The sequence below is a fragment of the Neofelis nebulosa genome, chromosome 4 (assembly GCF_028018385.1).
Source record: "Neofelis nebulosa isolate mNeoNeb1 chromosome 4, mNeoNeb1.pri, whole genome shotgun sequence".
NCBI classification, from domain to species: domain Eukaryota; kingdom Metazoa; phylum Chordata; class Mammalia; order Carnivora; family Felidae; genus Neofelis; species Neofelis nebulosa.
This window is the reverse complement of record NC_080785.1, coordinates 158,300,258-158,313,363: the sequence shown is the minus strand read 5'-3', so window position 1 is coordinate 158,313,363 and position 13,106 is coordinate 158,300,258. Positions and strand designations below refer to the sequence as shown.

The window sequence follows — 13,106 nt, the reverse complement described above, 5'->3', positions numbered from 1 at the left end:
CAGAACGAATTATGCTCGCAATCCAAGGTTTACTGTATTATGCTAAGTGAAATAAGTCAGCCAGAGAAAAAGAAATATCATATGATTTCACTTATATGCGGAATTTAAGAAACAAAACAGATGAACATAGGGGAAGGAAAGGAAAAATAAGATAAAAACAGGGAGGGAGGCAAACCATAAGAGACCTAAATGCAGAGAACAAACTGAAGGATGCTGGAGGGGGGGGTGGGTGGGCAGATGGGCACTTGCTGGGATGAGTGCTGGGTGTTGTATGTAAGTAACGAATCACTAAATTCTACTCCTGAATCCAAAACACTATGTGTTAACTAACTTGAATTTGATTAAAAATTTTTTCTACTTGGTACAACCACTTTGGTAAACTTTTTGTCAACATCTATTCAACCTGAACATAGTATCCCCTATGACTTGGCCTTTACACTTCTAGCTACAGACTCAACACAACACATAAGTGTTAATCCACTAAAGGACATGTAGTCGATGTCATAAGAACACCATTTGTAGGATCCCCAAATGGAAATGTCTATGCATATGTTCACATAATGGAATACCACACAGCTCTTTTGTGTATGTATTTTAAGAGTATTTAGAGCTCCCCATTGCCCTTGGAACAAACTCCCTAAGTGGACACCATGGTCTCACATGCTCTTGCCCTACCCACATATCTACGTCTCATTCCAGCACCCTCTTAGTGACTTCCAACTCTCCCTGGTGAACTGAACATACCAATGTCCCCAAATGCACCATAGGTAAGGACATCTTGATGGGGAGGGGTGGCACTAGTTAGTAAACCAATAATGAGTAAAATGATGAAAGGAATCCCAAAATTGCCATAGACGGTTTTTCCAAGCTCTCGTTGTCAGTGTTCATGAGAAAAAGTGTCTTATGAACTCCTCTGGAGTCCGTGTTTCCCTCTGGCTGTGTGAAAGGGGTGTGTGCCTAGGGCTGCACCTGCCCTCCTTCCCTAAAAGGGGTCTCTTCCTTCTAATGACAGCCTTCTCCTCCTGGTCACGACCTCACTTCTCTCTGTAGACACCTGAGAGAGGCGGGTTCCTATTCACCAACTGCACACACGTGCACATTGTAATCGATTCCTGCTTCCCCCCTTCAAGGTGGTGTAACCCCGGACAAATTATCTATCAGATTTGCATTTTCTGTGTTTCAAAATTGTGAATAATAATAGAAGTGGGTCATATCTAAATGTGGAGAAATAATGATTTATTTTGAGACTTAGAAGAGTGAATGCATAGGAAACCCTTTCCACAACGTTTGGCAAATGGCAGGCACTCATATGCAACAGCCCTCCCTTGGTTTATTATTATAAAACACCTTCTGCCTGCAACCCAAATATCTTGCCACAGCTTAAGCAAGAAATTTACATTAACAGAAGACCCCCTCCTGGATGCTCAGACATATGATTTCCCAAACCCTATCATGGAAGTTAGACCTAAAGTTGCATGTGACCCCTTCCTTCACATGTTGTGTGACCTTCACCAACATTTCTCATCTGCCAAAAAGGGTACCCACACCCTTGACCTTTCTTTGTGCCATCTTGAGATAACACTGTGTCCTCCAACAGAGCCCGCAGATAGATGTAAGTACACAGGAATGAGAAATTGATGTTTTATTGAAAGTAATGTGGGGAAAAACAGAAAAGGATTTCCATAAGCAACACCCTTTAAACATTCTGTATGTTCTTATGCAAGCACTGAACCGTCTCCTCCCCTCACTCTCTTCCCCTCCCTTCCTCCCACCCTCCCTCCCTCCCTCTTTCCCTTCACTTCTCATTCTGACATCCTTCACTCAACACCGATCAAGGTAGAAAAACTCCCTTAGGGTCTATCCTCTGCTACCCAGAAGGAACTATATACACTGTCAACCAACTTCTTGGAGAGAAAGAGTTTATTTACTTTTTGTACATTTTTATATTAAAGGGTATATAAAACACTGGACACATGCCTGAAAGAGCATTTATTATTATGCATACTTTTGTTCAGCCTTATGGTGATTAAGGGAAAGTCTTTCCTTCCTTCTCCATTTGAGAAGAACCATGGCCATCAGTGCCCAGACACGTCCATGTGATGCCCCCCCCAACTCATCCACAGGTACATAACACATTTATAGACAGAAGTAATGGGATGGAGTTCATCACATGGGGTCTTGAACAGGAGATCATGATCTCTAGATCCTATGCAAGAGGGAGGCACACAAATTGGAGAAAAACAAATACCTAGCAGGTATCCAACACCTATAGATGCATTCAACAATACTTACTCAGTATTTTCTTATATAGAATCCCTACAACAGGCTTATGGAGATGGACTTTATCATCCCCAACCCTACTGTCATTTTCCTTACCACCAAACTGGCTGTCAGGAGCTGAGGGGACTGAATTTTCTCTGGAAGCTTTTCTTTATGGCATTCTTGAGCTCCTTATTCCTGAGGCTGAAAATTATCGGACTGAGAAAGGGAGTGAAGACTGTATAGGTGGTGGCCATCAGGGTGTTACTGTCCATAGAATGGGGGCCCTTGGGCTTGAGGTAGATAATGGAGGCAAAGCTGTAGTGCACAATGACCACCGTGAGGTGGGACACACACGTGGAGAAGGTCTTGTGTCTGCCCTCAGCAGAGGGGATCCGCAATATGGCGGCCACGATGAAGACATAGGAGAGGACGATGAGGAATAAACAGCCCATCAGAGCTGAGACACATACCAGGATCACACCCAAGGTGACAGAGGAATTCTCATTCCCACAGGCCAATTTCAAAAGAGAAAACACATGGCATAGAAAATGGTGGATCACATTAGACCCACAGAATGTGAGGTGAAAAACTATCAGGGTCACCATCATCCCCATGACTGAGCCACCAGCCCAGGTCCAGGACACCAGACGGGCACAGCTACGGTTGCTCATGAGCACATTGTAGCGCAGGGGGTGGCAGATGGCCACGTAGCGGTCGTAGCCCATGATCATGAGCAGGAAGGAGTGGGTGAAGCCAAACGTGAAGGAGAAAAACATCTGGCTGGCACAGGCCGCCCAGGTGATGGTGCGGTGGGTGAATAGCATGTCAACCAGCATGCGAGGGGTGACGGCAACGGTGAACAGAATCTCGGAGGTGGACAGGGCACACAGGAAGAGGTACATGGGCGTGTGCAGGCTGCGCTCGCTCCAGACTGTGGCCATGATGAGCAGGTTCCCCAACAGCGTGAACAGGTACATGAGCAGGTACAGCAGGAAGAAGGTGGGCAGGAGATGCTGTGGGAAGTTAGAGAATCCCACAAGGATGAACTCAGTCACCATGCTATAGTTCTGACCAGGCACGGGTGCTGCATCTGGTGAGATCAGAAGAGGAATGAAGGTGACCAGCATGACAATCATGAGTCTATACAACAATATATGAAATGGGGAGACTACAGACGCAGTATGTTAGGATTGGGAAAGTGACCCGGATACTCACTGGTTCTGCTGTTCTTTAGCATGGAACTGAAAGTCATGAGCGGTGCTATAAATAAGAACAAGAAAGAAGGTATGTACGGATGGGAAGGAAAGAGACATGCTCCTTCACCCAGAAAAAGTAAAGAATGAAGACATAAGGTACCACAGCAATAGAGAGCACAGTCTGCAGAAGACAAGATCGGCTCGCAACACTCGGTATTTCTCACAGAATTACTCCAGCAGTAATCATTCAAAGCATAAGCTTTAAGCAAAACTAAGATAACATTCCCAATGGTGACACAAACTATAAAGACATGGCTCGCCAACATTGTGGTCTGGTGATTTCTTAACACTCAAGAAAACGTGAGACTCTGATGGGTTCCTGTTTGGGTGCAGTACAACTCTCCGTTTTCACCATATTAGAAGTTAACACCAAGATTCTTTGAAAATACTTATTATGCATACATTCAAAAGAATAGTCACCTGCTCAATGTCAATACAAGTAACATGTTTTTAGAAAGTAACTACATTTATAAAATTAACATTTGGTGAGAAGAGTTGCTTTTTTTTTTTTTTTTTTTAATTTTAACAAACTTGGATGGGAAACAAATTGATGCTCATACCTGCCTCTTCATTCAGCCTGTGGCAACATGTTGTTTTAGTTGAAGCATATGATGAAAAATGGAAAAGTAAGGAACTGATGTTCCCCCAGAAAGGGTCTCCAGGACCCCAGGGTCCTCATATCACACTTTGAAAACTTTTGCTATAAAATATCTAGGAATTAATGAAACACATGCAATACATCCAAATTCAGAAATGTTAACCATTAGTAAAAATGTAGGAGGTGATCTGAATATATGGAGGGCAATCTACACTCTTGGATGGATGAGTGAATATGGTAATGATTACATCATCAGCACACCTACATTATGTCTACAGTGAGTCTACTGTACATTTGATAAAAGTTTCCTTAAGTTCCTTCTGAAAAATAAAGTCAGTGCAAAACCATACCAATCTTGCAAAAATCAGCCCTGACCAGGTACAAAAAGATTGAGATCATACCATGCATATTTTCAGATCACAATGCTAGGAACTTGAAATCAACCACAAGAAAGAATTTGGAAAGCCCTCAGATATATGGAGGTTAAAGAACATCCTTCTAAGGAATGAAAGGGTTAACCAGGAAATTAAAGAAGAAATTTAAAAACACATGGAAGCAGGGGAACCTGGGTGGCTCAGTTGGTTAAACGTAGGACTTTGGCTCAGGTCATGATCTTGCAGTTCATTTCAAGCCCTGTGTCAAGCTCTGTACTGACAACTCAGAGCCTGGAGTCTGCTTCGGATTCTGTGTCTCCCTCTCTCTCTGCCCCTCCTCTGCTCACGCTCTGTCTCTCCCTCTTTCTCAAAAATAAATAAACATCAAAAAACTAAAAAACAATACATGGAAGCAAATGAAAATGAAAACACAACAGTCCAAGCCCTTTGGGATGCAGCAAAGACAATCCTAAGAGGAAAATACACTGGAATTCAGGCCTGTCTCAAGAAGCAAGAGAGGTCTCAAATACACAACTTAACCTTACACCTAAAGGAGCTAGAAAAGGAGCAGCAAATAAAGCCCAAAGCCAGGAGAAGAAGGGAAATAATAAAGATTAGAACAGAAATAAATGATATAGAATAAAAAGAAAAAAACAGTAGAACAGATCAATGAAACTAAGAGCGGTTTTTTGAAAGAATAAGCAAAATTGATAAACTCCTAACCAGACTTCTCAAAAAGAAAATAGAGAGGACCCAAATAGATAAAATCAGAAATGAAAGAGGAGAGATCACAACCAACACCACAGGAATACAAACATATACGAGAATACTATGAAGAATTATATGCCAACAAGCTGGACAATCGGGAAGAAATGGACAAATTCTTAGAAACTCATGTACCACCAAAACTCAAACAGGAAGAAATAGAAAATATGAACAGGCCCATAGCCAGGAAAGAAATGGAATCAGTAATCAAAAATCTTCCCAAAAATAAGAGTCCTGGGGCAGATGGCTTCCCAGGAGAATTCTACCAGAGATTTAAAGCAGAGTTAACACCTATTATTCTCACACTGTTCCAAAAAATAGAAATGGAAGGAAAGCTTCCAAATTCATTCTATGAATCCAGCATTACCTTGATTCCAAACCCAGACAAAGACCCTCCTAAAAAGGAGAATTACAGGCTAATATCCCTGATGAATCTGGATGCAAAAATTCTCAACAAGATACTAGCAAATCGAAGTCAACAGTACATTAAAAGAATTTTTCACCACAATCAAGTGGGATTTATTCCTGGGCTGCAGGCCTGGTTCAATATTCACAAATCAATCAATGTGATACACCACATTAATAAAAGAAAGGATAAGAACCCTATGATCTTTTAAATAGATGCAGAAAAAGCAGTTGACAAAATACAGCATTGTTTCTTGATAAAAACCCTCAGGAAAGCAGGAATAGAAGGAGCATCCCTTAACATCATAAAAGCCATATATGAAAAGCCCACAGCTAACATCATCCTCAGTGGCGAAAAACTGAGAGCTTTCCCCCTGAGATCAGGAACACAACACAGGTGTCCACTCTCACCACTGTTGTTCAACATAGTGTTGGAAGTTCTAGCCTCAGCAATCAGGCAACAAAAGTAATAAAAGTCATCCAAATTGGCAGGAAGAGGTCAAACTTTCACTCTTCACAGATGAATGATACTCTACAAGGAAAATCCAAAAGACGCCACCAAAAAACTGCTAGAGCTGATACGTGAATTCAGCAAAGTTGCAGGATATAAAATCAATGTACAAACATTGGTTGTGTTTCTGTTCACCAATAATGAAGCAGCAGAAAGAGATATCAAGGAATCAGTGCCATTTACAATTGCACCATTAAAATGGATTAACTAGGAGAGAAATGCCCTGGCAGGTGGAGACGCATAATGGACATTATACACATCATTGTCATTTTCAAGTGTGACCCTGGAACAGACACCAACGCCGATCAAGTTGGCTGCACACCTCAGTAAGTACCCCAGTGTGAGGCAAAACTTGATATATGATAAAGGTGGGACACAAATCAATGGAAAAAGATGGATTGTGTAAGAGTTTGTGGTGGGAAAATCCGTCCCGTTTAGAAGCAAAGTAAATGTGAATTTCTGCCTATAAACACATGCATGGGTGGAATCCAATTGGGTTTCTGACATAAATATGAAACATGATGCTATGAAGTTAATAGAAGAAGGTGGAGGAGAATAATTTTCTTGAACTAGGAGTGGGGATCTTCTTTTGTTTTGTGTTTGTTTTCGGTTTTGAGAGAGAGAGAGAGAGTGAGCAAGGAAGAGGGGAAAAGTCAGAGACAGAGAATCTGAAGCAGGCTCCAAGCTCAGTGTGGAGCTTGGCCGGGTCTTGATTCAATGGCCCTGGGATCATGTCGTGAGCTAAAATCAAAAGTTAGACACTCAGTCGACTGAGCTACCCAGGCACCCCAAGAAGGACTTTTTAAACTCCAGAAGCACAAACCTTACATGATTTTGAAAGATACAACGACATCAACAAGAAGCGTTTTTGTCCAACAGAAAATATTCTGGATCCAGTTAATGGAGACAGAAAGGTGAGAAAAATCATGTTCATTGTGCAAAAAGGACCAAGGAATACGATCTAGAATAAACAAGAAACCAGTTACATCTACAACAAGCAAAAGCTTCATACAGAAATAAGCAGAGGGAAAAGGAAGAAAAATGAGCAAAGGTTTGAGCAGAGAACTTACAGAGGGTGTAGCACAGGCAAATAAAAACATGCTAATAAGAAAAAAGAGAGAGAGGGACAGAGAGAGACAAAGGAAGGAAAATGCAGTGGAAATTCAGTGTATATCTACTCAATGCCCCAAGTTAGAAACTCCCCGGTGTTGATCAGTTTTGGAGAGAACGCAACCCTCGTGTACAGCCTGTGAGAGCGCAGAATAGTGGAAATGAGGAGTTCACGTGCTCTGTGCCCCAGCACTTGTGCTCCTGAACATCTATCGCGATTGCTCAAAGGCATTTATGGGGGAGCATGTCAGAGGGTGTTTCTGTAGCATTGCTTTTAGTGGGGAACTGGAAAGCCTGCTTGTCCATTCTTTGGAAGGGGGCAGGACCCGTGGGCTGGATGCAAACCCTGCAGCCCCAGCCAGTTCGATGCACGCACAGCAGCATAAATGAAGCCATAAGATGTGTTGAATGAATGAAGCAAAAAGCAGACGAACGCTCCAGCATAATAACCCTTCGGCATATTAAAAATAGAGCAGCTGACACTATTCTGTAGGATGCTGTAACGGTGGATACATGCCATTATGCATCTGTCAGAATCCACAGAACCCACGGCACAGACAGTGAACCCTAATGTATCCCGTGGGCTCTGGTTGTAGCCGTATTGGCTCACCAACAGGATGGCTCACAACAATGTAGCCATATTGGCTCACCAAGAGGAACAGATACACTATTCCAAGAGGTAAAAGAGGAAACCGTGTGAGGGAGAGAGGCAGTATGTGTTTTCCTGCAAACTTGTAATTTTTGTATAAAGTCAAAAAGCAAAAATTTTTCTATGAAATTTAAAAGGATGCAAATAATTCACAGCACATATATGCACAGAGAAGACAGTACGCATGTACAAGAGCACATGCAAATCAAAGCGCATACCTTTAGTATGGGAGAAGGTTGTTGGCACTGGAGGGATCAGGTGGTTGAAAGGGAACGTGAGCAAAGTAAGAGAAGGACGTGATGAAAACCAATGCTTGTCAAGCGCAGCAACCCAGAAACGTCATTGACTCAAACCTCTGCACCTGACATCCACCATAAAACAAAACAAAAATGTTTTTATGAGTAACTTGAGCCTCGATGCTGCCCACAGCTCCTGAAACCCTTGGATCTGGGGCAGGACTCAGCCGTAATTGCACCCCCTGGTCTTACTGATGTGTTGTTCCGAAGGATCCCCCACAATGGGGGTCAGCCTGGAGCCTAGAGGACATGGAACCAGCAGGACAGGGAGGGACTTTCCCAGAGAGAGGAAGGCTGGGCTGGTGAGCTGGAAATAAAGTCTTCTGACCATGCAGCCTTCCCCCCTCCCCAGACCAGGAACCGAGACACCCGTGTCAGCCCCCTTCTGTGCCTCAACCCCCATCACTCAGCACCCTCTCCCCCTGCTAAATAGCTGTCTGTGTGCTCTGCTCCTATCCATCTGCATGGCTCCACCTCCCTCCCTGCACTGCTCACTGCCCCAGGCCCCTCCTCTGCTCCCACTGCACTCTGGCTTCCAGAGAGAACTGTCTGAAACGCACCCCAGGTGTGCAGTCATCAGGGCCAGGGTTCAAGCCCCAGCTTTGGTGTGTGTGTCTGAGAAAGAACGTTCTAGCCCTGAGCCTCCTCTCCCCAACTGAAAAATGGGAGTAAGCAGAGAACTATCTTCAGAAGGTCCAGAGGATTCATGGAAAGGGCTCCATGTTTACCTAACATGGGGTGTTATCCCTGATGCTGATATCTTTCCCTGTCCTCTGAGCTGCTTTCCTGTCATCAGTCTGTACCAGATGCACCAGTTGGTCACATTCCAAACTCACGGCCTCTGTAGTGCCATTTGCACTAGGCTGAGTGAAGAGCCCAGGACCCAGCATGGGCACCCTGAGAAGCCCCCCTGGCAGGTGTCCAGAGCTAAGAATCTGTCCTACAACCCTTCAACCAGGCCCTGTTCCCATCCACTGTCTGAGTATTGCTCCCAACAAATGTCCCATTATTGCCACCTACCCTGTCCCTTCTAGTGCACCTCTTGCTGGGCTGCCTCTTCCAGGAAGTAGCCAGCAGAGCAGGGAAGAAGACGCTCTCCGGTGTTACTCTGTCAGCAGCACACAGGGGCAGGTGTGGGGCCAGACCTCTGGGCTCCTGGAACTGATGCTGTGTGCTTTATCCCTGTTGCATCTTCCCAGCAGGCTGTTCCCCAGGGCCTCCTCAGGGTCCGGAGTGGCCAAGAGGATCATCAGAGGATCTCTGGGGATGTGCAGCCCCTACTCCTTCCTCCAACTCCCCAACACAACCAAGACTCCCTGCTGTCTCTGTCTGCCCTGAGAGCCCCAGTCCCTGCTGAGGACTAGGAGCTCCCAGTCTTGGGGGAAACAGGGCTGGAGTAGATGCCCTCAATCCCTTAGGGTCAGGGCAGGGTCAGAGGGAAAGCAGGAGCTGGAACAGCCCAGAGTAGGAATCCAGGGCTCCCTCCTGGGGTCAGGGCAGCTGGAGGGTGTCCCAGAATAAGGGTAATTTAGAGCTGGGTCTTGGGGACTGATTTCCTTTGGTCAATAGAAGTTTTCAGTGTCTCCTGGTCACACTGGATAGCCCCACCTTCCCCCACTGGTCAAGTTCTACCCTATCCCTGTTGTCCTGGTCATCTGAGCTAGAACATCTCCATTAGTACGTGCATCCTTGGGCTATAATAACACATTTGGTGTTTGTCCACTTCATGACACACAGCTCCTAAAGCCCTTGTGTCAGGAGTGATGATACTGGATTTTGCATGCTAAGGAGACGCGTGGTGGTTGGGGGCCCCTGGATAGTCTAGGAAGGAGGCTGCTCCCCTGAACGGCCAAGGTGAGATCAGAGAGTTGGGACTTCCAGGTGGGGAGAGGGGCTATGGATTGATATTCAATCTCCAAGGACCAGTGACTTAATCAATCATGTCTGTGTAACAAAACCTCCACAAAAACTCCCTAAGCAATGGGAATCAGAGACCTTCCCATTTGTGGACACGTGGAGGTGCTAGGAGGGTGGTGTGTCCGGAGAGGGCATGGAAGGTCCTCGGTCCTTCCTCCACACCTTGCCTGATGCACCTGTTTCACCTGGCTGTTCCTGACTTGTGTCTTTTATAGTAAACTGGGAAGAGTGAGTGTTGCATTTTCCTGATTTCTGTGAGTCATTCCAGCAAAGTATCCAAAATGAAAGGGGGGAATTTAGAAACCCCAACTGTGAAGTCCCACCAGACAAAAGTGCAGGTACCCTGAACACTGAAAACTTGTCACTGGCATCTCCAGGTAGTTCGTGTCAGAAGTGAACTGAATTATGGGACTGCAAGTTGGTGTCTGGGAAGCTGAAGAATTGTTCATTGTTGTGGGAAGAACTCACCCATTCGGTCTGAAGTGTTAGGCGTAGAAACAGCTCACTTCCTGTGTCCCTCTGTCCAATCAGCAGCACTGTCCATTCTGCCTCTGAAATCAACCTCCAGTCTGCCACTCGACCCAGTCCAGGATGCCCACGCGCACCTCTGCCCATCTCTTCCTGCGTCTGCCCACCCCACCGGCCCTCAGCAGCCTGCTTCCCTCACAGCAGCCAGCGGGCTCCCTACAAATGGGAATCTGACCATAGTGCATGGGCTTGAAATGTACCTCTTGGTATAATTACTTTGGAAAGCCATTTGGCAGAATCTATTCAAGCTGAACATAGGTATCCCCTGTGACTCGGCACTTACACTGCTAGCTTCAGGCCCAACACAACATGTAAGTATTAATCCATGAAGGAACATGTAGCAGACGTCATAGGACCCCCAAGTGGAAACAACTACAAATATGTTGACGTACTCAATTACCATACACATCTTTTCTGTGTATTTAAAATTTTTTAAAATGTTTATTCATTTTTGAGAGAGAGAGAAAGGGAGACACAGAGTGTGAGTGTGAGGAGGGGCAGAGAGAGAGGGAGACACAGAATCCAAAGCAGGCACCAGGTTCTGAGTTGTCAGCACAAAGCCAGATTGCGGGGCTTAAACCCACGAACCATGAGATCATGACCTGAGCTGAAGTCAGATGCTTAACCAACTGAGCCATCCAGGCTTTCCATCTTTTCTATATGTATTTTGAGAGTATTTAGAGTTCCTCACTTTCCTTGGAACAAACTCTTTAAGTGGACGCCATGGTCTTTCATGATCTTGCCCTATCCACCTATCTGCCTTCACATTCCAGAACTCCCCTAGCCACCTCCAACTCTCTGGGCTGTGCTAGACAATGATTGTCCCCAAATGCACCATGCCTCTGTCACTCTGAACCTTTGCACTTGCTATACTGTCAGGAAACCCATCTTCCACCTACCTGCCTTGCCTGAATCATACTTACACTCCCTCATGTCTCAATGTAGACATCACCAGTTGCCAAAGTCTCTAAATCCCAGGTTGGATATGTGACCCATGCCAGCTTCTTCAGATCCCTAGGCTGCCTTCATCACATCTCTGACCATTCTGTGCTGTCATCTTTGGTTATATGACAGATTCTTTCACTGGACCATGAAAAGAGAGAGCAGAGACCTAGTTCTTGGGTATAGCTGGATCCCATCACCTATAATATTTCCATATGAAATAAGTGTTGAATAACATTTCTTTACTATATGAATGAATAATGAGGGCAAAGTGATGTGAGGACACAGAGTAGTCCTTTCTGTTCATGATCATGGGCTACGACTGCTACATGGTCATCTGCCACCCCCTGTGCTACAATGTGCTCATGAGTCCCCACAGCTGCCCCTGGTGCTGGGCTGGTGGTTCAGTCATGGGGATGATGGTGACCCTGATAGTTTTTCATCTCACCTTCTGTGGGTCTAATGTGATCCACCATTTTGCCTGCCACATGCTTTCCCTTCGAAAGTTGGCCTGTGGGAAGGAGACATCCTCCGTCACCTTGGGTGTGATCCTGGTGTGTGTCTCAGCTCTGATGGGCTGTTTATTCCTCATCGTCCTCTCCTATGTCTTCATCGTGGCCGCCATATTGAGGATCCCCTCTGCTGAGACCTTCTACATGTGTGTGTCACCTCACTATGGTCATTGTGCACTACGACTTTGCCTCCATTATCTACCTCAAGCCCAAGGGCCTCCATTCTATGGACAGTAACACCCTGATGGCCACCACCTATATAGTCTTTACCTCCTTTCTTAGCCCAATAATTTTCAGCCTCAGGAATAAGGAGCTTAAGAATGCCATAAAGAAAAGCTTCCAGAGAAAATTCAGTCCCCTAAGCTCCTGATAGCCAGTTTGCTCATGAGGAAATATGGGAGAAGAGCTGGGGATAATAACTTCTGTTTTCATAGGACTGAGGTAAGATATCACTCATCATCAGGGAAATACAAATCAAAACCACAGTGAGATACCACCTCACACCAGTCAGAGTGGCTAAAATTAACAACTCAGGAAACAACAGATGCTGGTGAGGATGTGGAGAAAAGGGAACCCTCTTGCACTGTTGGTGGGAATTCAAACTAGTGCAGCCTCTCTGAAAAGCAGTGTGGAGGTTCCTCAAAAAATTAAAAATAGAACTACCCTACAACCCAGCAATAGCACTACTAGAATGTACCCAAAGGATACAGGAGTGCTGATGCATAGGGGCACAGGTCCCCCAAGGTTTATGCCAGTGCTTTCAACAATAGCCAAAGTATGGAAAGAGCCTAAAGGTCCATCAACTGATGAATGGATAAAGAAGATGTGGTTTATACAATGGAATATTACTTGGCAATGAGAAAGAGTGAAATCCTGGGGCGCCTGGGTGCCTCAGTTGGTTGAGCGTCTGACTTTGGCTCAGGTCATGATCTCATGGTTCGTGAGTTTGAGCCCTGCATCGGGCTCTGTGCGGACAGCTCG

General features: G+C 45.1%; 1 protein-coding gene and 1 pseudogene across 1 annotated transcript; one reads left to right on the top strand and one right to left on the bottom strand.

Annotated features, from left to right (window-relative positions):
- Nucleotides 1–2,390: 2,390 nt before the first annotated feature.
- LOC131508483 (olfactory receptor 10H3-like) lies at nucleotides 2,391–3,335 on the bottom strand. The gene has a single exon (XM_058723516.1). The coding sequence runs from the start codon at nucleotides 3,318–3,320 to the stop codon at nucleotides 2,391–2,393; it is 930 nt and encodes a 309-aa protein (XP_058579499.1). The 5' UTR covers nucleotides 3,321–3,335.
- A 3,079-nt stretch (nucleotides 3,336–6,414) lies between these two features.
- LOC131508616 (olfactory receptor 10H3-like) lies at nucleotides 6,415–12,495 on the top strand (annotated as a pseudogene).
- The last annotated feature ends 611 nt before the right edge of the window (nucleotides 12,496–13,106 follow it).

What these genes read in the sequence shown, in the direction of transcription:
- LOC131508483 (XM_058723516.1), bottom strand. Translation starts at nt 3,320, where the DNA reads ATGGTGACTGAGTTCATCCTTGTGGGATTCTCTAACTTCCCACAGCAT.